The sequence below is a fragment of the Thermoascus crustaceus genome (assembly GCF_041956765.1).
Source record: "Thermoascus crustaceus strain CBS 181.67 unplaced genomic scaffold VTN00scaffold_2, whole genome shotgun sequence".
Classification (NCBI taxonomy): domain Eukaryota; kingdom Fungi; phylum Ascomycota; class Eurotiomycetes; order Eurotiales; family Thermoascaceae; genus Thermoascus; species Thermoascus crustaceus.
In genome coordinates, this window is record NW_027192528.1 from 2,266,963 (window position 1) to 2,289,252 (window position 22,290).

The following is a 22,290-nucleotide window of genomic DNA, read 5'->3' on the forward strand; positions in this document are numbered from 1 at the left end:
ATGTTGTTCATGTACTTTGATATGAATGGAGAGGAATACGATAGAGGGAAAAAAATGTTCTTCAACCTGTTCTTTCTTTCTTTCTTTCTTTTTTTTAGCTCCCGATTCTTCTTTGAAGCGTGCGTCGTAGATAAAGTAACTATGTAGTGATTGATGTCCATTCACGCTGTCGTGGCATTATCTTCGGCACGTGTATCATTTTCGTAGAGCCTTACATTGGAACTTCCAGCGATGCCATGCGGTGTGCCAATGCAATCTCGAGAGGGCCAATTCTCCGTGGATAATAGAGCGGAGGTATTGGAGGGAACATGGCCTTAAGGTTATTTCTCGTAGGCAAGGGCAAGCAAGACATGCGATGCGTAGGTGGCACTCGGGGCATATCACTACCTACATACTGTCAACCTGAACTATCTATCTATCTATCCTGGGAGCTGTTCCTAGGGGTAGGTATCTGTCTATACGACACTACGTGTAAGAGATAGGTAGGACGTCCTTTCTAAAGTTAAGCCAATTCCATTCAATTGACCAATATCGGTGTTTTCCATCCATGATTATTTGTTTAATTCACAGAAAAACAAAGACTACTACCTAACCTAACTACCATCTATTTTCCCTCCTTATATAAATAGCTCGTAAGCCCCAGGTCCTCAGTCAGAAAATAACAGTACATATAAGTCTTACAAGGGTAATATAAATAACAAATCGATCGATCCCCGCTAGTTAGTAGTAGTAGTAGCTGCTTCTGTTGCTGTTGCTGTTGCTGTCCACACATCCCATCATGATGAAACAAAAGTAGAAGAAAATAGTACAGGAAAGACCCCCATGAGTCAAAGAACAAAACCGGACCGGAAAAAAAGAAACCGCGCGCGCCCAATTTCAATATAACAACACCCAGGTTGGAGCAGACAGAGGTAGTAGAGCAGAACAGTAGAATAGAAGAGAAGAGAATTCCCGACTAAGTGGTATCAATCATCCCTGTGCTGGAAGAGCTCCAGGAGCAGGGGCTGGAGCAGCGGCAGCGGCAGCAGGGGTAGTAGGATTATTACTATTAGTATTACTCTCTCCTTCTTCCACCCCACCAGAAGCCATAGGTACTCCATTGCGTGGTAACTGTCCCAGCCCATTCATCATATTCGCCGCTCCCAGCGGCAAGGGACCCTCCGCGCCGGAGATAATCTTGAGCAGCCTCACCTCGGCCTCGATCATGTCGTCGAAGATGGCCTCCTTCTCACGCCACGCCTGTTTCCGCTGTGGCTCGATCACCTCCCACTCCCGGCGCAGCTGCGCCGTCTCCTGCTCCGCCCAGTGGATCTGGCGACGGAGGAGGCGGTACAGGTCGTACGGGCGGAGGGAGAGCTCGTGCTCGTCGAAGCCGAGTTCCGGGCCGTATTCGGGAACAAGGGCGTCAGGGTCTTCGACGCCTTCCATTCCTTCCTCGGTGGTGGTGGTATCACCGTAGTGTGGCTGGTCTGCTTCATCCTTGGGTGGGCCAGACAGCTTCAGCTTGATGCGCTGCAGTTTGCTGGCTGGGGTCCCGGCGGGTCCTCCTCCCAGGGCGGAGAGAGGGGGATTGTGATGTTTCGGGACGGGGTCAGAGGGTCGAAGAGCTTCAGTTTCGTGGACGGTCCTCATGTGTTTTGCGAGCGCGTCTGAGCGGGTGAAGCTGCGGTCACATTCTATATAGGACTGTTAGTCGCAGTAGTCCATGGAAAAATCCATTGACAATTGCTTCCAGCGGCACGAGAGGAAACTCACCTGGCAGCGCACAGTAGAACGGTTTCTCCCTCGTATGGCTTCTCATATGCGCCCGCAGCGCGTATCCGCTCGCATGCGTCTGGCCCTTTCGGCTGCAGTCAATCCACTCGCACGAGTATTTCTTCTGTCGGATCCCGATGTGCTCGTTGTGGATGTGCTCGACGAGCTCGTCCATATTCCCCAGGTCACCCGCGGTGCATCCTTCCCAGCGACAGACGGTGACCTGGTCGTTGGCCTGGCCGGTGTAGTCATCGTCCTGAGCGCCACTGCCTATGAGCGCGGCGGTGTTGGGCGAGTTTGGGATGTCGCCGGAGGTGTCGGAGGAGATGGAAGTCGAGGGCGATGTGGGAGGCATATCCTCGTGAGCAGAGGACATGGGAGTATGGCGGTCCCAGGACGAGATGCCGGTGCGACGGCGCTTCGAGGGCGGCATGTTGGCGGTGGATGCGGACGGGGACTGGCCCTGCTGGTCGAGCTTCATGTCCTCCGTGAGGTCATCTGAAGCGAGGGAGGAAAGAGGAGAACCGGGCGACTCCGCCATGGCTGACGCGCGAATGCACAGGAGAGCAATCTCTGCGGGTGGGAGGATCGAGGTGAAGGAGAGGACGGAGATCTGGAGTCTGGGATCGCAGCCATTGTTGGAGCTGCGTCGAGTATAGACATGGCGCGGCACGTGATGAGGCTGTTGCTCTGCTCGTACAAAAGGACGCGGGATGCCTTTTTTCTCTCCATCTCCCTCTTCAGCTTCTGCTCCCACAAAGACTCTCGGGCCACGCCTTCTACGAGATGTAAAACATGGGAGACTCTGAACTGACAGTCCACATAGCAAGCACAAAACACTGCATGCTCCTATACACGACATATGGTAAGTCAACAAAGGCTTCATTCTACAGCACCCCCTCTTTGTGTGATGACTAAAGCGAGAATTCTGCAATACGGACAATTTCCTTCTTCTGTGAAATTGCATGTTGACTCTCTCTACACTTGAGCTGACTGTGAATCTGTTCACTGTTCTCTTGCGACTGCGTTTGTGTGCTATGGAGCACTTTGCTAACTGCCTTCTTGCAAGCAGGGAAGTTCTGTGGTCAGTTTGACGTAGTACTAATTTCCTATTCACATTATATACATGACATGCATGATCTCATCTGTGGTATTTAACATTATGTCATTGACTAGCTGCTTGAAAATAAAAAAAAGAAAAATCTTCCTCACTGGAACTCTCCAACTCAATGCTTAGTATCGAGACCCGATGATCTCATTCTCCTTCAAGATGGTGTCGATTTCCTTCATCTCCTCGTCGGACAGTAGAGGTACATCCTTAGTGTTCTGGATGACCTTGTCCTTGGTTGTACCGCCTGGGATCGGGATGATCGTCGGCATACCAGGCTTGTCGCTCAGAGTCTTGATCCAGGCCAGTGCGATCTGACCAGGGGTAATACCCTTTCGCTCAGCGACATTCTTAACGGCGTTGACCAGCTTGAGGTTCTTTTCCAAAGCCTCACCCTGGTATTTAGGGAGGATCCTGCGGAAGTCGCCCTCTGGGATATCACTCCACTTGGTGATAGAACCCGTCAGAACGCCCCGGCCCAGCGGGGAGTAGGCGACGACAGGGATACCCAGCTCAGCACATGTTTTGGCGACGTCATTGTGGAGGATGTCCGTCGCCCAGAGCGAAAGCTCGACCTCGACGGCAGCGATGGGGTGAACCTTGTGCCTGTAGTATAAACCTCAGTAATCCCGCTGGTTATCTATCAGATGGCCAAACACGTACGCTCGTCTGACGGTCTCAGCGTCGACCTCGCTCAGGCCGATCCCTTTGATCTTCCCTTCCTTGACCAGCTGGGCCAGGATGGTCACCGTCTGCTCAACCGTAGTGTTCGGGTCCTGTCTGGCGCACTCGAAGATGTCGATGCTCTTCTTCCCGTCCAGGACTCTCAGGCACTCGTCCACGCTACGGCGGATGTTGGCCTCCGATCCATCTGGCGTGAGCTCGCCTGGCTTCAGACCTCCCTTCATGCTCAGGACCACCTGGTCTGCCTTCTCAGGGTACTTGGTGAAGTAGCTGTTGAGCAGGTGCGTGGAGTTGCGCTCCGGCGTGCCGTATAGCTCGCCCCCGTTCCAGAAGTTGGCGCCCAACTCGAGCGCGGTGTTCAAGCTTTCGAAGCAGGTCTCCTCGGACGGTGGGGTAGGGTTCCATGTCATTCCTGTATTCCCGTTGAAATTCGTCAGCGCTCGTTCCTTGCTGCCATGCGCTCCTGACAGACGTGGAGGCAATGTCGTGTACAGTAGACAGAGGGGACGTACGCATGAGACCAAAGCCCGTAGGGCCAACCTCTTTTCCGACCAGAGTAGGCATCGTAGATTATGAGTCGCTGTTAATCTGTGACAAAGAAGTGCTGGACGAAGTAGACAGAGAAGCGAAAGACAGCGTTATCGGATTGAGAGGTGCTGGCGGACGAGACGTCGTACCGAGGAGGGGTTCCCTTTATACTTCGACGGACGAACATCTTCTCCCAATATTGCAGTTTCCTATTGCATCACAGCCCCTCTGCCCGGGACCCAGATAGACTGCTCTGAACAGCAAATCTCTCCAATCGCATCCATGGCTCTTTTGGTTCACCGTCTAGTCAGTCCGATAGTAGAAAGGCAATCCTGGAAGCCTCCACCTGCCGGTCTGGAGTTAAGTCGGAGCGCCGCCTGTAATCTCCGACCCCGAACACCTGCAGAACTCGGAGTCGGAGATCCATGCATGATCCAGGCATCATCACATTCCGTCATGGCCATCGGAGATCTCGCATGAAGTGGCTTGAAAGAGGCCCGAAAAAAAAATAATCCGACTACACCAGGGCCTACTTTTTGATCTACAGTTCTGCTTTTATCGCCGCTGACTGGACTTTATCATTCGGATTGAATTCGTACAGTCATGATCGCAGTAACTCGATCTCAGGCATCAAGCATTTCCGCTTCAACAGGGTGACCGTATAAAAGGTATCATCGCTCAAACAAAAAGGATTCAAAGGATTCAGGCCGCCTGCTATATCGCCAACCAGGTTTTTCTCCTCGTTAAGTCCGTTCAGTAAGGTACCCCATCATCACTCATCATATGGAAATAATAGGTTCCTCCGCTACCATATCCCCCGATTTTTCTTTTATCAACATCCCCCTCTATGTATCTATTTTCCTCTATTCATTCATTCATGGTCTAAGCCTAACCTCATCACTATCATCAAACGCCGCCTGCAGCGACGACGTCACGGACTTGATGATGTTCTCCGCCAGCTCATCAGCGTGGCGCTGCAACCCCTTGTCCTCGTGAGTTTCGTCAGGTGTGACGGTTGTCTCGTTCGTGTTTTCGGGTCTCGCGTTGCTGGGTGTGTCCTTGTCGTTGTCATCATGATTATTGTTGTCGTCGTTGTGGTAACCCTTCATGTGGTCGAGGATATGATGCTGAAGGGTCTCGCGTAGCTTGTCGAGGTCGAGGTTTAGACCGAGATCGGAGAAGATGGTGTGGACGTCGGTGTGTGGATGTATGAATCTCTGTGGATCTTGTCAGATTCTTTGGTTCTTCTATTGTATTCCTCGGATGTATCAGCCTACCGGACTAGGAGATCTTGCACTTATAATTCCTGCAGGAGCCTCGTGCTTCTCATTCGATACAATGGGCCGTGTCTGAGCTATGGATGCAAAGGCAACGAGCCCAAACAAGAGATACAGGCACTTGGAGAATAGGACAACCATGTTTTGCAGTTCTTTTGGTCAGACTCTCAAGAGATGGATGGATTAACTGACCAACGGTGCCAAGAGTATGATGAGTTTGATGCAACTGACAAGCAGCGCTGACGCGTGGTGTAGAATAGACTCAGCAGTGAACTGTGGAGAGAGATTCAGAATGTCTCAGATGCTGTCAGACGCTTTCTTCTTCTATTTGTATGGTGTCGACTGGCCACCATCCAGACCTTTACCTAGGTAACATTGGAAGGTATACCATCTACCTCCTTCTGGAATGGAGGGATGTCATTCATTCCACTACGCTCCGCGGGAACTGGGACGTCACAATATCCATCCACTGGTATTTTGGCACTTTTCATCGTAGCAGGGGATATTAAAACAGATGCCAGACTCTGACTTTATTCTGTTAGAAATAGTTCAAAAGAACACTGCAGACATATGAATATAAGGAAAAAGCAGGGCTGATAGACTCTTGTCGTTCTGTGAGCTGCAGCGCTTGGTATCCGGGCCGCTCGAGTCTCGACTCGTGTGGAATGTGTCATTGATGTCAGGTCCAGGCCCAGGCCTTTGGGTCGCTGGTTGGAATGCTTGACAGCGTTGGAAAACCACATGGAGCATGCATGCACCCTTAACAGTCGAACAGCCACTGACTCTCTCACCAGAATAGCATCAAGGGAAGGCCTCTATTGCTAAGTACCTATTTATTGTCCATTTAGATTATCTGTACTGCTGAACTGGATAGTACTTACCTGTACAAGTTGGTATTACTAGATACCCCATAGGTAGGTACCTACATAGGTAGTTTGACGTTGGTTTGGAATTGGAAAGACGCGAATCAAACGTCGCGATGTGACCGGCAGGCTGTTGGCCACATTCCTGACTTCCTGAAAAGGAAATAAGCTATTTTGACATGATATCAGGGAGCTTAAGATCGACTTACCACGCGAGAGAATTTAGCATTCAATTATCCAGGTCTCTCAATATTTAAAAAGCTCGAGTTCGCGAAAGGAGCTTCCTGCTTCCTGCTTCAATGATTACTTAGAGGCTAGATGGTACCTTCCTGGGTGTCTGTCAGAGGGCCTGGTATGTACAATATGTTACTTAGTACCTGGCCACCTAGACTCTCGGCACGAACCGCACATTCCAACGTGAGGGGTCCGTTATGTCATCTGGAGATCGTTCCAGAAACTGGATACGATAATGCAGACAGTAAGTAGATTTTACAACCGTTCTGTGCTGTCATTGACTCGCATGCACCTGCAAATACAGTTCACTTTGATATATATATATATATATATCTCTGGTGCATATTGATAGTTAACCATGCCTGCTTTTGCAGAGAAAGGTTGATGCGAGAACCGTAGGGAGTGCTTAGCTAGGTGTCCATACAGCTCTGTGGCTAAATTCATTCGAATAATAGCAGACTTGCAAATAATTGCATTATCAGAATTCGACAACGAAATAAAATCCAATCAAAGCAGTAGTACCAATAGAAATAAGAAGAAAGTGTTTTTCCTCGGTTATCGCTTCTGTTCTGCGTGAATACCCTCATTCTCCGCGTCTTTTGAATGGCTCCTTGTCTGCGTCATTAGTCGAATTGGGTATATCTTCTCCATAGTTTGAATCACTGGCTCCTTTCCCAGATCCTGGAGGTCTATTACCCTTTTGATGTATTCACATACTCCACTATCATGTAAACCAATTCTGAAGGAAGCTTAAGCTCAAGCCACTTTATCAGGCTGTCATCTGCCCAGTCTCTTGACTTGGACTCCGGGATAGTCCTGTGGTCGAGAAGCATGGATAGAATCCCAAGATTGCCCTTCAGAGCTGCTCATCTAAGGGGAGTAGCTCGTATCTATCCTGGGTCTCTATTTGGCTCCATGGCTGAGGAGTAGAGAGACAATATGACTATGCCTATTTTCAGCTGCCAATGAAAGAGGAGTAGCTCCTGTTTTATCCTGGGACTCTATGTTGGCTCCGCGGTTAAGGAGTACAAAGACAACATTGTTATGTCCATTCTCAGCTGCGAATGAAAGAGGAGTACGTCTCATGTCAAGAGTCTCCCTCAGTGGGAGATGATGCCCCATCAGATAAGTGCGCCTCGTTAAAGGACGAATTCGCTCACGAGGGTGTACTGGGTGACGTAGAAATCCAAGAAAGGGTGACTGGTGCCTTAAATAATGTGTCTCAACAGCTCCATGGCTGAGTAGTAGAAAAACAACCTGGTCATGCCCCTTTTCAGCTGCCACTGTAAGAGCTGCATGTCCTGACCTATCTCTTGACTCTATGTTGGCTCCATGTTCCAGCAATAGTAATATAATATCCTCATGGCCATCTCTGACTGCCCATAAAAGATACTGAGACCATGGGAATCCGTGGGGTTGATGTTGATATTTGAGCACTTTCTCAGAAGGTCGGTCACCGCTGCCAAATCTCCTGTTTCTACTGCTTTTCTGAGTACGTTTTCAGCCGCAATTCCTGCTGGTGGAAGTGTAGCACTAGCAAATTTTGTGCGGATGTCCTCGAATATGTTCGAAAATGGTAGCATATATGTAATATTTAGCGCTTCGCATCCAGCAATGACACTGCCAAAGATCGAACCATCGTGATCATTCAATACCCATGAGCCACAAACGCTGCGTTTTAAAAGGATTTAGTAATAGTATCAGCAAGAAAATTTTCTAGTGCGACTTACGTGACGTTTCGCTCAAGGCCCAGACATCGTGAAGTCCGCTTTCCGCGGAAAATAACCCGCACATCGTCCCGCATCCTTTTGTCATGATGGGGTCCCTAGTCCCGGCCGCTATCCACAACTGACCTTTGGGCGGTCCTGAAGCGGTCTCAGATGGGAACAACCATCTATTTCCGGGAAGGGATATGGCATTTCCTATGCGCGCCGAGACTCCAAGACGTATCAATGCCCAGTCCCATGAGCTTGAAATAGATACATTTCGTCCCAAAAGCTTGTGACCTTGGTAGACGTTGCAAGATGTCTGTGGAATATCCTTGTAGCTATGACAAGCTCCAGTGGCTTTCCCTCGATGTGGACTCAGGGATGATGAAGCAGGTGATCGCGGTGGTTCTGCAGTAGTCTCAAATTGACCTTGGGAACCAGCGCTCTCGTCCTCAAAATTTGACATGTCATCGGTATCGCTCTCATCATCGTCTGAAAAGAAAGGGTGAGCCACTGTGACACCGTAATACTCGTGATCAACGTGAATAACTCCGCCGATTTTGTCGCTTTTGCGAGACTTCTCATTATTGTTGTCAACGATTGTCACAGGAGTTGCACAAAACCCATAGTACTCATATCTTTCCTCGGGACGTGGAAATCCTGCGTACAGATCATTTTGCTGTTGTAAAAGGGTAAGACTGAAACCCGAAGCTCTTGAGCTCTGGTGACTTCTGGATTAGTCGTGCCCCTTGCCTCGCGATCTTTTCTTCCGGACATACGAAGATGGCAGCAGGATGACAAGAAGCGCAAGATTTCCCTATCATCTAGCAGAGGATTGGTATACCGGCCTCCCATTTATACCGTCGAAGATTACGCCTTGGTTGTTCTGTAGTAAAGGCTTCAACACATGGGGATAGACCGAATCTTTCCACTGATCTTTAACCCTCCCAGCAGCATCCCAGGCAGTGCTGTCGTTGAATGGTCTCGAAACATCCCGGTTGACACACTCTTCCTTCTCCTCTGCGGTCAAACTATCCCAGAAGCTAATGGACTCCCCTTCCGATAGCTCCCCACCGGATCCCATAGATGACAGTGATGCGAAAAAACACTGTGTAGCAATTCTCACCGACGAAGCTATTATCTCCAAACTGTATAAGAGATTTAGTACAGTAGTCTGCCAAGAACTTTCGGTGACCCGGGATCCCTAACCAGCAGCTTCGGCAGATTGCTTCTATGCGTATGTGATTTTGAGGGTATTGGAAGGTACCCAGGCACTTCGGTAGGATACCTGGCAACAGATCCTAAGCAAGATCAGTCCGGATCACAATATGGAAAGCGGCGAGGTATGCTGCTTGGATAGGGCAACAAAGAGTTTTGACACTTACTGTATAGATGCCTCCCCTTAGTATCTAATTGATGAGGAATGGAGAGGGAAGATGAAGGGGTCGAAGGGAAGATATTGAGCGGCTGAGTCTGCTCAGCCTTATGCCAGGCTGACGACGAAACATCTCGTGACGGCCAGCCATCTGCGGCGACATAGCCTCGGACTAATTAGTGTATGCTGGATTTGCTAATAAGAAAGGCACCCGCGAGCTTACCTTTTTCTAAATGAAAATCCATCTTAATCCATGTGTTGATATCCTGGGATTTGCTGCTCAGACACCCGGCACACTGTCATGGAACCACTTACTCGGAGCTTATGCGATCAGCCTTCTGATCGACAAGAAAAGTAATCTTTGAAACGCAGCTTGTTGCAATAATTTGTGGGGTTCCCCCCGAGAGGACTCTGCATGTTCCGACGCTTTTTTCGCCCATTATCTAGACCATTTGTGCATTGATCCCGGCCTTTGGCTTGAATCTGAGGACGCACAAGGACTTTATAGATCTTATACTCTTTGTCAAAGAAAATACTGCCATCAGCCGACAGAAACTTGTCGAATGGCACAGAGAGGCTCACCCTGCTTGGCTGAGTCCTGCCAGTGATTCGGCCGATCAGACCCTGGACATCGCAGTACGAGTCTGGCTGACGGTGACCATGAAGAGTGGGCAACCAGGCAGACGCTACGGCAATTCATCCATGACACCTTTCCACAGAAAGATATAACCTTCCGCGTTCCGAATTTTACAATCGATTTCAACGGATACAACCTGAAAAGAATTGGCAGCTTCGATATTATCTGGACTGAATGCACTCAAGAGCATCTTTCCCTCTTCTCCAATCATGGCTGCAAGGAGCTCAAGATCTTTCATCTCGCATCTTTCCTCCGATATCATCAGCATAGCTCTGACTGGTTAGCATGGGAAATAGCCTCATTGCTCAGTTCCTGGTTACTAATTTCGAATTACAGTCAGATCTACCCACCAGGGTTTCTTGAGGAAACGGCACAAACGCTAGCCCTGCTATTCCCGGCTTCACATCTTCACTGCAGGCGGTGGATACGCCGAATGCAAAGAGACGAGAATCTTGATCTAGAAGCTGATATAATCCCCCCAGCTCCTCAGAATATCAGGCAATACATATCCTGGGGTCCGCAGCTACTCGCCTTGAAGGAGGAGTAGGACAACACCGAGCCAACAACATTCCAACAATTGATATTCGACAAGAGAAGGCCGAATCAGTGGCATACATTTTGGATCGCGCTTGTGGCACTCATTCTCGCGCTCGTTTTTGGACTGATACAATCTATCACGGGTATTATTCAAGCTGTTGCGACTATTCGCACCGGCTAACAGTATAGTTCCATCGACTACCATCAACGAGTCATAAATGTCACATCACTGTCCATGAACAACTATTCGTTTGATTTTGTCTCTACGAGGGGCGTTGGAAAGTGTGGGAAAGGATCGCTACATTGATTGACCTTAGAGGTATATACTATTTTTCTTTTTCTCAAGAAGGCAAATGCTTTTGCGGCCATGTTGATCAAGCTTGAACTAGATTAACTTTATTGAGGCTGTTGTTATGTCCCTTAGATTTACTTTAGAATCTTTTTCTTTGTCATATGTATCAAACATTCTTGTTTAAGGCCTGACAACTCAGCACTATCGGGAGCAAATGCTTAGAATGTATATATACGTGGCTTTTTGTTTATTTATTTTGCGAGCACTGTTGAGTTTTCTTTTCCAGGTGCAGCCACTTTGATGAGGGTTGGAAAGAATATACTATGTAGTGAACACTCTGTGAGTTTTTTTTCCATCTAAATTGTGTGATGTTGAGTTTCTCTTCCCCGGTCTTTATTTTGTGCACATAATAATTGCATGCAAGGCTCCAGCTAAAAATTGCAACTCCTTTATAGAGCCAGCTCAATGCACCTGATATAAATACTGGCCTCACTCTTTACAGCTCTTTATCTCTTCTCTTTATCTCGTTTCAAACAAAGGGGTATTTATTTTCTTTAGTATATAACCATATCTTTGCACTTTTTTCTGTTCTCTTTAATAACCATAAATGATATCTCTTTACACTGCCGGCTAAGCATGGTACTCTCTACGATGTTGCGGACCTTCGTCCGTCACTCGAGATTAGGCTTGGCTCCATTTATCTCCACAAGATCTTCTCGCTGTATCAGTTCCTTTAGGCACTTCACACCTGCGGAATTCAACCTCTACATGGAATACTCAGACGCAAAAGCTGGCAGGCCTCGCCCCCCAATTGCACAAAGGCCGGCAGTACCAGTTTTTCTCCGGCCGCATATCTATCACCCACAATCATCGAGTTGGGCAGAATTGGAGGATAACAGTCAGGAAGGACTGAAGCGAGGCAGCGTACTCAAGATCGTGTCTTGGAATATCGATTTTTCCACTCCCGGCCCGGCAGCTCGTGCTTCCGCAGTATTGGAATACCTCAGGGGACTTTTCGGAGAAGTACCAGATCATCTCGTTGTAATGCTCCAAGAAGTTCGTCGCGAATCTCTTCAAGTTATCCTAGAGAATCCCTGGGTGCAACGAAACTTCGTTCTCTCCAACGTGGACCCTCCTGAATCTCTCTATACAAACATTGCCGGGGAGGGGTTTGTCTTGAAACAGCTGGAGTGGAATGCACCACACTACTTTACTCTTATGATGACTCCGAGGCATTAGCAATAATGAATTGCTTCCGCGTACCCTTCGTCTCTGACATGGGACGGGATGCTCTCGTGGTTGATCTTCCAATATTCAACCCTGGACGACGGACCCAATCGAAAGAGTCCCTTCGCCTTTGCACGACACACCTCGAGTCACTTTGGGTTGGAAAAGCCTACCGTCCCGGTCAGCTAGCCTTGATCTCAGCATTGCTGAAAGGGACGCTATCCATGGGATCTAGAATTGTCGCAGGGCTGGTAGGTGGTGATATGAATGCAATTGATAAGCCAGAGCATGAGTTCCATAGAGCGAGCGAGGTCGATTTGAAGGACGTTTGGGAAGATGTCCCTCCACCACCTGTGCCGGTCCTGAAGCCTTTCCAAAAAGATCTCTCTTATGGTAGGGCCAGAGGGAACACATGGGGTTATCAATCGAAGGCTAAAGACCGAAAACGTTTGGACAAGTTCTTCTACACTGGTCGATCGATCGAGACTGTCGCCCTCAGTGAAGCGCAAGATGTTACTGGGAGGTTAGGACGGTTTGGCATAGAACTGAAAACGGAGGTGGAAGCTTGGAAGTACGAGACCACAAGATATTCTCTCGTACGCGGGCAGTATGTGAAGAAGGCGAAGACTGAGTACTATTCTGAGAGCCTCGCCATGAAGCTGCTGGACAGAGGAATGCCGAGTGGGCAGGAACTGGTCCGCACAAAAATCAAGACCTGGGTTAGCGACCACTTTGGAATTGGGACCGGCATTAAGATTGTCTGAACTGGCGTCGTGTGTTGAAACAGTTATGCTGGCCCGTCGGCTACTTCATCAACATCCCCGATTAGATAGAAATTAATACAACTTCCCTGTCACTAGGCAGGTAATCAGTAGCCGATTTAATTGTAAAATAGTAAACTCCCCTCAGACTGGACATATGCACATGATGGCACCTGCGTCCTACCTAACAAATAAGGCTGTGGCCATTCACCGCACTGCCTAAGTAAATACGTACGATCCGATATGAACCCACCACTCACTCTGCAGAGTCTTGATCAAGTCGACAAGTGGGGAGAATCTCTATTCTTAGGTTTCTTTCCTAGAGCGGTTTTTGAGCACCTAGTAGGTATTTTTCTTGGTGGTCGGTTTGGATGCCTGAAGCCTGGATCAATTAGAGGTCACCAAGGTATTATGAAGATTGAGGAATATACACCCATATATGCGATAGAGGAAATGCTTAGATATACACTTAATACTGCTGTAGTACGTTCTATATCATAAGCATAAGTCAGTACATGTGGCATAGGTAGTAGTATAATTCTAGTACCAGATTAGGCAGCAAATAACGGAGACGGAATGAGATTTTAACTCCGTCTCCGTCCCGCCCGAGGCCTGCGATTTATAAGAGCCCTTAGCATCGCAACGTGGGAAACGGTATCATATTAAGACCCGTGTCCGTCTTAACCAACGTCTGCTAGGCTTCAACAATCCTTTTCCGTGTCAGAGGCGATGGATGCGTTGAGAGTTGACCCCGGTACCCCTCGTGTCACCCGCCAGCGCGGCCCACGCGCATGTCGGACCTGTGCGACCGCCAAGGCAAAATGCATCCCATCAGAAATCGATCGCACGAAATGTGAAAGGTACTGTTGATGAAGTATCAGATTGTAGCTGCGAGAGCTCTTGTTGATCCGATCTAGATGTCACCGTCTCAAAAGGGAATGTATTGGGCAACCCCAGTCGGCAACAAGACGACGACGAAAGTCGCCAAGGAGAACGTACGCCTAGTCTTAGTCCTAATAACCTTACTCGTTTCCATGGAGGCTTTTAAACTAATAGGCGGTCGATCCACAGGCGAGTTGCTGTGCTGGAGCAAAAATTAGACAACCTTGTAACTCTCCTTACATCGTCCCAAACGGTGGAGTTGTCAGACAGTCAGACCAGCACCATACATTCTGCTCCACCATCAGATTCACCAGCACAGATATCATCGGTCCCTGTATCGGTCTCTAACACGTCGCATGCTAGCAGATCTCCGGCACTATGCTTCTCTTCCGAGGAAGCCACAGAGACTGGCATTACGCCGCCAATCGTGGTGGAAAAGCGCCCAGCGCAGAAAGCTCCTGCTTCAAACCACATATCCCTACTTTCAGACGAGGATAGTTACTTGGATATCTTCAGAACGCACATGGCTGGACACTTCCCCTTTGTTGTAATCGATAAAGGGATATCTGCGCAAGATCTCAAACGAAATAAGCCGTTCCTTTTCAGAACCGTCATTATGGCCGCTTCATATAAGGACGTGAGCCAGCAGACTGCTCTCGGAAAGGAAATAATAGAGTATTTAAGCCGTCGCCTGCTTATCGAAGGCGAGAAAAATCTCGATCTCCTTCAGGGCCTTCTGGTCTACATGTCATGGTATGGATGCGCTGCACTCTTCTCTTCGGCTACTATACCAAATTATCTAACAATCTGCCCGACAGGTATCAAGTCTTCTATTACGCATGCGGACAGATTACCAGCCTTCTCCAACTCGCAATAGACTTGGTGATTGATTTGGACCTGAACAGGCCACCGAATATATCTGAAAAACCTAAGACGGTATCGGACGCTATGAGATTCATATATGGACACAAACCCAATGCGGTGTCCGGATCTTTGGAAGAAAGAAGAGCTTTTCTAGGCTGCTTCTACATCAGTTCAATGTATATTCCGCTACCAAAATTACGCGTGTTTCTTATGCTGTCGACTGACGATGCAGAACAGGATTTCTTCGATGTTCAGGCGACCCGACGTTTTGCGGCATACTCCGTATGTGGACGAATGCTGCCAATTGCTGATCGATTCTAATGAGTGTCCGACCGATGTCTATTTGGTCCGACTTGTACAGTTGCAAAAGATCATGAATATAATACGACAGACTCTTCCGGCCGATGGGACTGAATTACGCACGCTGAGGGCCCCTATGGGGATGTATATTAAATCAATACAGAAGGACCTGGAGTCGCTTAAATGCTCCTGGAAGGAAGATATTGAACAGAAGCGTAAGTCTGCCTCAATGAAAGCATATCGATTCATTAACACTGCCCTTACATATAACAGATTATTTGATGATGCACTATCACTGCACGGAGGCAGCGCTCTATGAGATAGGTCTTTACGACGTTTCTTCTTCTCCAGGCTACGGGGATCATCCATTACAACTCTTGGAAACTTTGTATTCCTGCCTCGAGTCGACAATGGCGCTTCTGGAGCAGTTTTTCTCCATTCCAACGGAAGTGTACCTACATCTCCCCGTAGCAACATGGCTTCATCTATGCAACGCCCTAGTCCTGCTGCGAAGACATTCGTTTCTTGAGAGGAATGGCTGGGACTTGAAGCATATCCGAAATAGGATCAACCTTCCTAGTGTGCTGACTCGAATAATCGAAAAGTTATATCTGGCCAGGGATTCTAACATTCAATCTCGTCCTGCGGAACATAAAGACTTCTTATCCGCCGGCATCTTGAGGCTAAAGAAGGCAAGAGAAGTACTTTTGGAGGTGCTACGAGCTGAAGAGGAGAAGAATACCTCGCAGATGCAGGACCAGCCCCTTGATGACGTTTGGATTAGGTCTTATGATCCCACTGGTGGAGATCCATTCCTGAATATTGATGAGAACTTTTGGCAAGGACTTTTGCAAGACTGGCAGTTTGAATAGTAGGGTATGGAAAGATACAGGATAGGAACTGCGTTCTGGTGAAATCCACATTAGGACGCTATATGAAGTGGTTCCACCAATTGCTAGACCATTATCATAACATTCCAGTCAAAAGATAAGAGTGCACGTGCCATGTTCACAGTCGAGTACACGCGCTGGTAAGCTGTTTGTCTACTAGTTTATGATCCATGAGGATACTGTTATACAGGCTAAATTTGGTATCTTCTCTATGTTCCCAATCTCAAGTCATTAACTGACAAGACAGTGCCTCCGTTTAACCGTTAAGAGGCCGGGAAACTCCGGCTGGGTCAGAGCCCAATATGTCAAGCACCTGCTCGATCTAACACGGTCGAGAGTACAGATACATGCATCCATCTCACCGAGTGCACTGTTGAAGGCAGAAACAATACAATTAGATTCACCCACGCCTAGAATACCAAATCAAGGACCGCCGAAAACCCCAGAATGCCACTTTTCTCTTTGCCGTTGAAGGACAAATACTTCGAGTTCTATGTAGTTGATAAAGAACCCATTATTCATAACATCGTAGTCTCATGTTGAAAAAAGTCTAACAGTCATGGCGCATCAATAAGATGCCAGGGAATTTTTTCTGATGAGCTTAGTAGCGGTAGCTGGAAAGATGTTAGCAATCTGACAAAACGATGGCATGAAGAAACGGAATACGCACATGTCGCTCTTGTAAGGACCCTCAATGGGGACACCAATGTACTCAGCCTGAGCAGGGGTGAGCTTGGTCAACTTGGCGTTGACGTGCTCAAGGTGCAGAGCGGCGACCTGCTCGTCGAGGATCTTGGGCAGGACGTAGACGCCAACAGGCTTCTTGCCGTTGGTGCCGAACTCGACGTACTTCTTGCCGAATTCCGCGTCCTCGGCCTTGAAGAGGGAGATCTGAGCCAGGACCTGGTTGGAGAAGGAGCAGGACATGACGAAGGAAGAGTGGCCAGTAGCACAGCCAAGGTTAACGAGACGACCCTCAGCAAGGAGGATGATGTGGCGGCCGTTGGGCATCAGATAACGGTCAACCTGGGGCTTGATGTTCTGGACAGACTTGGCATTAGCCTTGAGCCAGGCAACGTCAATCTCAATGTCGAAGTGGCCAATGTCTAGTGTCGTCAGCTAAACAGGCACCTCTCTAATAAGTGGTGGATGTTGAACTTACTGCAAACGATGGCATCGTTCTTCATGACCTCGAAGTGCTTGGCAACGAGGATGTCACGGCAGCCAGTGGTGGTGACGAAGATCTGGCCAAGAGGAGCAGCCTCCTCCATGGTGACCACCTGGTAGCCGGAGACAGCAGCCTGGAGAGCGTTGATGGGGTCAATCTCAGTGACAAGGACGCGAGCACCCATGCTGTGCAGGGCCTGGGCGCATCCCTTGCCAACGTCACCGAATCCAGCAACAACGGCAATCTTGCCAGCAATCATGACATCGGTGGCACGCTTGATACCGTCGATGAGGGATTCTCTGCAGCCGTACAGGTTGTCGAACTTGGACTTGGTGACAGAGTCGTTGACGTTGATGGCAGGGACAAGCAGCTTGCCCTCCTTCATCATACGGTAGAGGTGGTGGACACCGGTGGTGGTCTCCTCAGAGATACCGTAGCAGTCCTTCAGCATCTCAGGGTACTTATTGTGGACGAGAGAGGTGAGGTCACCACCATCGTCGAGGATGAGGTTCAGCTTCTTGCCGTCCTTGAAGGCGTGAAGCTGCTGCTCGATACACCAGAGGTACTCCTCCTCAGTCTCGCCCTTCCAGGCAAACCTGGAACGAATTGTCAGATATAATTACGACTTGGAGAAGCGATGAAGCTTACACAGGGATACCGGCGGCAGCAATAGCTGCAGCAGCGTGGTCCTGGGTAGAGAAGATGTTGCAGCTGGACCAGGTGACCTCCGCACCAAGAGCCACCAGGGTCTCGATCAGGACAGCGGTCTGGATGGCTGCATAAGACTGTCAGAGAAGAATTCTGGTCAGATCCGACATGCAGAGCACTTACTCATGTGAAGGCAACCGGCAATACGAGCACCCTTCAGGGGCTGGTCCGCAGCGTACTTGCGGCGGATGGCCATGAGACCGGGCATCTCAATCTCAGCCAGCTCGATCTCGCGGCGCCCGAAGGCAGCCAGGGACTGTATGAAGGCAAGTAGTCAACGATTATCATCTCTCTGCTATCAGGGACCTGAAGATAAAACGTACGATGTCTGCGACCTTGAAGTTGGTGGCTGGTGCGCTCATGTTGGCGGTATGGACTGGATTGAGAGAGAAATTATCTGGAGAGGCGTCAGTAAGAGACAGCAGGAGATCGATTGGAGCAGAGGAGGGGACTGACAGGAGTAAGAGATGGAGAGCGAGGGGTGATGGAGGGGAGAGAGGGAGAGTCGGGAGTAAGGGAGAGAACCTTTATGGCCGGGGAGGAGGAGGGGACGCGGCGCCTGAGAAAGCCGCCGGCCCACGTAGCCAGCGGTCTTCGGCAACCCCACCTACCGAAGTGGTTAGGGCAAGACCCTATCCAGGGACGAAGCTGGAAAGCCCCACGTGTGAACCGCCAAACGCGTCTTTCTAAGCTGTTTGTCAGGGACAGACGGTATGCTCAACTGCCGAGGTCCCGCTGCATTTCCGCTGGAATAATAACGAGCGTTCTGTGCATGGAGAGATTTGATGACTAAATGGACAGACCGCAACTGGCCATGCACGCCCAACCAAAGGTCATCTATCAAGACAGAAAAAGCCAACTTTCCTGGCTGCAAAGATTCCTGGGGGTGGTTACAACAGTATCACTTCCAAGATGAGAACTTACAAAGTTTGTATATTCAATACAATACAAACATATAATTGGACTAGTGGACAACGAGTTATGTTTGTGCCTAGAACTTGCTGGCTTGCATGTCTCGCGGTGCTACTTCCGATGGAAGTAGGTAGTACATAAAAGCTCGAAACAGTGTAGAAAAAATCCTGCTTCTACGAAAAGTCTCATTCAAAACAAACCTCGCAAATTTTCAGATTGAAATCATTGACTTCCTATTAGTGAAGAACTTATATGAAAGGAACATCTCACACACCGTCCCCGATCTCATAGAATTTCATCCATCTCTGCGACATAAGTTAGTGTTAAAATAGGATGACAGTAGAATAACTGCCGGAAGAGACAAACCTTATCATACGGCTTCGAAGAGTCACAGAACCGCAAGTCAGTCGCAAGACGGATCACGTTGCCAGGATCGTTGTTGATCGTTGAAGCGTGGATCTATCCATATCAAGAGATGTTAATACTAACACTGAAACAGGATATAAAATAACTGATATTATCATCAAGCTGGATAGATGCACTACATACCGCATGGGCCTTATGCAAGACCACATCGCCGGCCTCGTACTCCGATACAAGCCAACGTCGATTGTACTGTCTCGCGAACTCTGCAGGCCTTTCTGAGAGGAATCCCGTGGCCATCATGTTACTATTGAATGCGTTCTTTGCCTCCTCGTCGGTGAGACCTGCTTCCTTGGCCTTCCTGGTAAATTCTTGTTCGATCTCCTGGCCGACGGAGTCACCTATATCATAAGCAACGTGTCAGGTGTTGGTATGTTTCTTCCACAGCGGCAGAGTACGAACCGTTCTCCAGATAAATCAAACCTCCACCGTTAAGTTTGATATCTCCAATGGGCACCCATGCAGTTACACTAGTCGGATCACCATGTCTGAGGAAGATCTGATCATAGTGAACCCCGATAGGCTTGGTGCCGGGGATGTTATTCCTCAAGAGGGTCCGACGGAGCGCCATCGTGTTATCCTCCCAGCCGGTGAACTTGGCAATGAAGTCCAGCAGGACCGGGTGCTTGCAGAAATCTTCCGCATACCACTCCTCGTAATGCGCCTCGAGCGCCAAGTCCACGAACTGAGCGGCGCTCTCATCACCGGGCCGGCCATTCATCCCAACAGCACCGGCGCCGATTCCGGGAAAGTCATCGGCCGTCTTGTTCGGGTTGAAGACGCCTTCGACGGCCTTGGTGCCTTCTTTTAGAACTCCGGTGGGAGATAGGAAGTTGAAGTACTGTTCTCGTGCCTTGAGGACATCCTCTCGTGGTAGGAGGTGTTTGAGGAACAGGTAGCCATCTTCGTCGTATCGCTTCCGGAGCTCCTCGAGGGGAAGGGTAGGGTCAGATGGTCGCAGGAGCACAATGTCTTCAGGTTGTAGAGGTGCGTCTGCGACTGCCAGGCGTTCTGTCACTATTCCCACCATCTTTGCTGCCCGTTTAGATCAAATGCGTGTTTCCCGTTTCTCGACTGGGAATTGTGTTGGTCAACGGCGTGTTGCAATGAAGTATATAACAGCTGTCTCTAGTTCTTCAACCAGCTTCGATATTCCACACTGTTTCGTGCCTTTATATCTTGAGAAGCCGCATCTATACGTTATTATCACAACTTACCCCGCACCTTCCATGATCTGGAATCATTCCTTTTCGTAACGCAGTCCGCGTGGAATGGAGCTATTGGACGCCCTTTCTGGTATGAAATCTGGAGACATTATCCATCGAGTAACTTTTCCCGATCGAAATACTGGCCGCAATTCATGCTTCGCGCATCGCCCCTGGCGGGAATTTCCCTTTCAGTAGCACATTGGTATGTGAAAGGGCGGGGAACATTTCCTGTTTGAGCGCACGTGGGGAAAGTCGGCCGATGCATCATCGGGTGAATTTCCCCGCGTCTTCTCCGTGCCTGAATGGGCAGCAGTTTGCAGATCACATGTAGACATGTGGGAGCCGGATGCTGAAAATAGAAGCTTTATACGCAGTAATCATGAATAATATGATGAATAGACCATGAAAGGGAATATATGACTAAAAGGCCCAGTTAAAAGCCAATGCAAACACATTTTCAAATGTACATGGTATGATCTCTCAAAATAAACCGTTGAATACATGTCTCTGCTTTCCTAATTAAGCCCCATCTGTTATCTTGGATGCTCCCAATTGCGTCCAAAAATATGTTACTCCAGGTCTCAGAGGATTCTTCCATTAAGCAGATGCGGTCAAGATAATTATAAAAGCGGACAAACAACAACAGGAAGACCACCTTAGGATCGTAAAGCTTGTGGTTTATTCATGACCATGTCTAATTCCACCCTATAGAGGTAACCTGTATCTTTTCCCAGTTCCAAAAAAGTGAAAGTGTCTGTATTGCATCGAGAGGGCATATTTCTCATCGAAATGCTCTGGAGCTGCACATCTAGATTTAAGATAAGTTTCGACGATCGTCCGGTCGAGCATGTGCCAAAGATGAATCCAAAGCGAGCTTCCCAAGGCCTTGTGCGTCGTTTATGCTGGTAAAGTGCACCTCAATATCTGATCCTGGTCTCGATCTCTTGGCTATACTCAACACTCTGTCACGAAGATATGCCTTGACATCCTCCACGCTATGCGGATCACCTTTATAGCGATCGCCGTCCCGAAACGGAATGCTGGCCAGTTTGGGTTCGAGCTTATCAATTTTGTGGAGGAACACGATAATCCTAGCGTCTGCCACCAATCTTAGATTACAGACTGCATCAAATACGAGGAAACCATCCTCCATGCGATTGAAAGTGGGGGCTTCGCAGAGTATTTCGTCGTAGGACCCCGCATCCACGAAGAAGAGCATCACGGATATCTCAGGATGGCGGAACATACGGATCCACTTCTTCCTCTCTGAACGACGACCGCCGGGATCGAGGAAGCTGAGTGTAGTGGCCCCAATGGTATATTTTGACTTGGAGATTCCTGAGGTTTTCACATAACACCATAAAATATCCTGGTCGCTTGGTAGGTAACTCAGTTCCGTAATGCGGCTCATTGCGCCGAAGAAGCTACATCACGATCGTCAGTAATGTGTTGTCAGCTTCTCAATCAATCTTGATAGCTGTTTGCTTACTATTCAGCCTCATCTAACGTAATCCACCAACGAGCGAGCGTCACCAACGAGCGAGCGTCACCAACGAGCGAGCGTCACCAACGAGCGAGCGTCACCAACGAGCGAGCGGCTCCGAGCGAGCCGCCCCCGAATATCTGCCCTGAATGCCGCAACGCCTATATTATATTAAAAATTCTATAAAAAAAGCACCTATATACATGAAATCTGAAGCTATTTACTAGGGCATCCAGTCCTAGTATGTCCAATCTTATGGCAGTTACTGCACCGCGGCGGTGCACGCTTTTTTGGCTCCTGCACCTCCCCTACTGCTTGATCAGCTTCTTGAATAAGCTGCTGGCCTTGAGCACCTGTTAGGATCCCCCCTGAAGCAATAAAGGATCTAGGGGCTTCTCTCTTTCGCCTTTGATGCTTATTGGCAGCTTGAAGCTCTTTCATCTGCTGCCGTAGCATGAGAACTTC

At 48.7% G+C, this 22,290-nt stretch overlaps 8 protein-coding genes across 8 annotated transcripts; 2 read left to right on the plus strand and 6 right to left on the minus strand.

Annotated features, from left to right (window-relative positions):
* Positions 1–969: 969 nt before the first annotated feature.
* Positions 970–2,296, minus strand: VTN00DRAFT_4349 (uncharacterized protein; the record flags this gene model as incomplete). Its single annotated transcript, XM_069430767.1, has 2 exons — positions 970–1,676; positions 1,756–2,296. 2 exons carry the CDS (start codon positions 2,294–2,296, stop codon positions 970–972), a joined length of 1,248 nt encoding a protein of 415 aa, XP_069289870.1.
* Positions 2,297–2,988: 692 nt separating this feature from the next.
* On the minus strand, positions 2,989–4,111 carry VTN00DRAFT_4350 (uncharacterized protein; the record flags this gene model as incomplete). Its single annotated transcript, XM_069430769.1, has 3 exons — positions 2,989–3,469; positions 3,527–3,959; positions 4,060–4,111. 3 exons carry the CDS (start codon positions 4,109–4,111, stop codon positions 2,989–2,991), a joined length of 966 nt encoding a protein of 321 aa, XP_069289871.1.
* Positions 4,112–4,950: 839 nt separating this feature from the next.
* Positions 4,951–5,493, minus strand: VTN00DRAFT_4351 (uncharacterized protein; the record flags this gene model as incomplete). Its single annotated transcript, XM_069430770.1, has 2 exons — positions 4,951–5,292; positions 5,353–5,493. The coding sequence occupies 2 exons, from the start codon at positions 5,491–5,493 to the stop codon at positions 4,951–4,953; spliced, it is 483 nt and encodes a 160-aa protein (XP_069289872.1).
* Positions 5,494–12,243: 6,750 nt separating this feature from the next.
* Positions 12,244–12,990, plus strand: VTN00DRAFT_4352 (uncharacterized protein; the record flags this gene model as incomplete). Its single annotated transcript, XM_069430771.1, has 1 exon — positions 12,244–12,990. One exon carries the CDS (start codon positions 12,244–12,246, stop codon positions 12,988–12,990), a length of 747 nt encoding a protein of 248 aa, XP_069289873.1.
* Positions 12,991–13,716: 726 nt separating this feature from the next.
* VTN00DRAFT_4353 (uncharacterized protein) lies at positions 13,717–15,905 on the plus strand (the record flags this gene model as incomplete). The annotated part of the gene is made up of 6 exons (XM_069430772.1): positions 13,717–13,847; positions 13,905–13,982; positions 14,059–14,622; positions 14,688–14,909; positions 14,971–15,248; positions 15,307–15,905. 6 exons carry the CDS (start codon positions 13,717–13,719, stop codon positions 15,903–15,905), a joined length of 1,872 nt encoding a protein of 623 aa, XP_069289874.1.
* Positions 15,906–16,524: 619 nt separating this feature from the next.
* On the minus strand, positions 16,525–18,161 carry VTN00DRAFT_4354 (uncharacterized protein; the record flags this gene model as incomplete). Its single annotated transcript, XM_069430773.1, has 6 exons — positions 16,525–16,537; positions 16,594–17,029; positions 17,086–17,687; positions 17,740–17,866; positions 17,923–18,055; positions 18,123–18,161. The coding sequence occupies 6 exons, from the start codon at positions 18,159–18,161 to the stop codon at positions 16,525–16,527; spliced, it is 1,350 nt and encodes a 449-aa protein (XP_069289875.1).
* Positions 18,162–18,977: 816 nt separating this feature from the next.
* VTN00DRAFT_4355 (uncharacterized protein) lies at positions 18,978–20,164 on the minus strand (the record flags this gene model as incomplete). Its single annotated transcript, XM_069430774.1, has 4 exons — positions 18,978–19,016; positions 19,078–19,170; positions 19,261–19,475; positions 19,537–20,164. 4 exons carry the CDS (start codon positions 20,162–20,164, stop codon positions 18,978–18,980), a joined length of 975 nt encoding a protein of 324 aa, XP_069289876.1.
* Positions 20,165–21,156: 992 nt separating this feature from the next.
* VTN00DRAFT_4356 (uncharacterized protein) lies at positions 21,157–21,753 on the minus strand (the record flags this gene model as incomplete). The annotated part of the gene is made up of 1 exon (XM_069430775.1): positions 21,157–21,753. One exon carries the CDS (start codon positions 21,751–21,753, stop codon positions 21,157–21,159), a length of 597 nt encoding a protein of 198 aa, XP_069289877.1.
* Between the last annotated feature and the right edge of the window lie 537 nt (positions 21,754–22,290).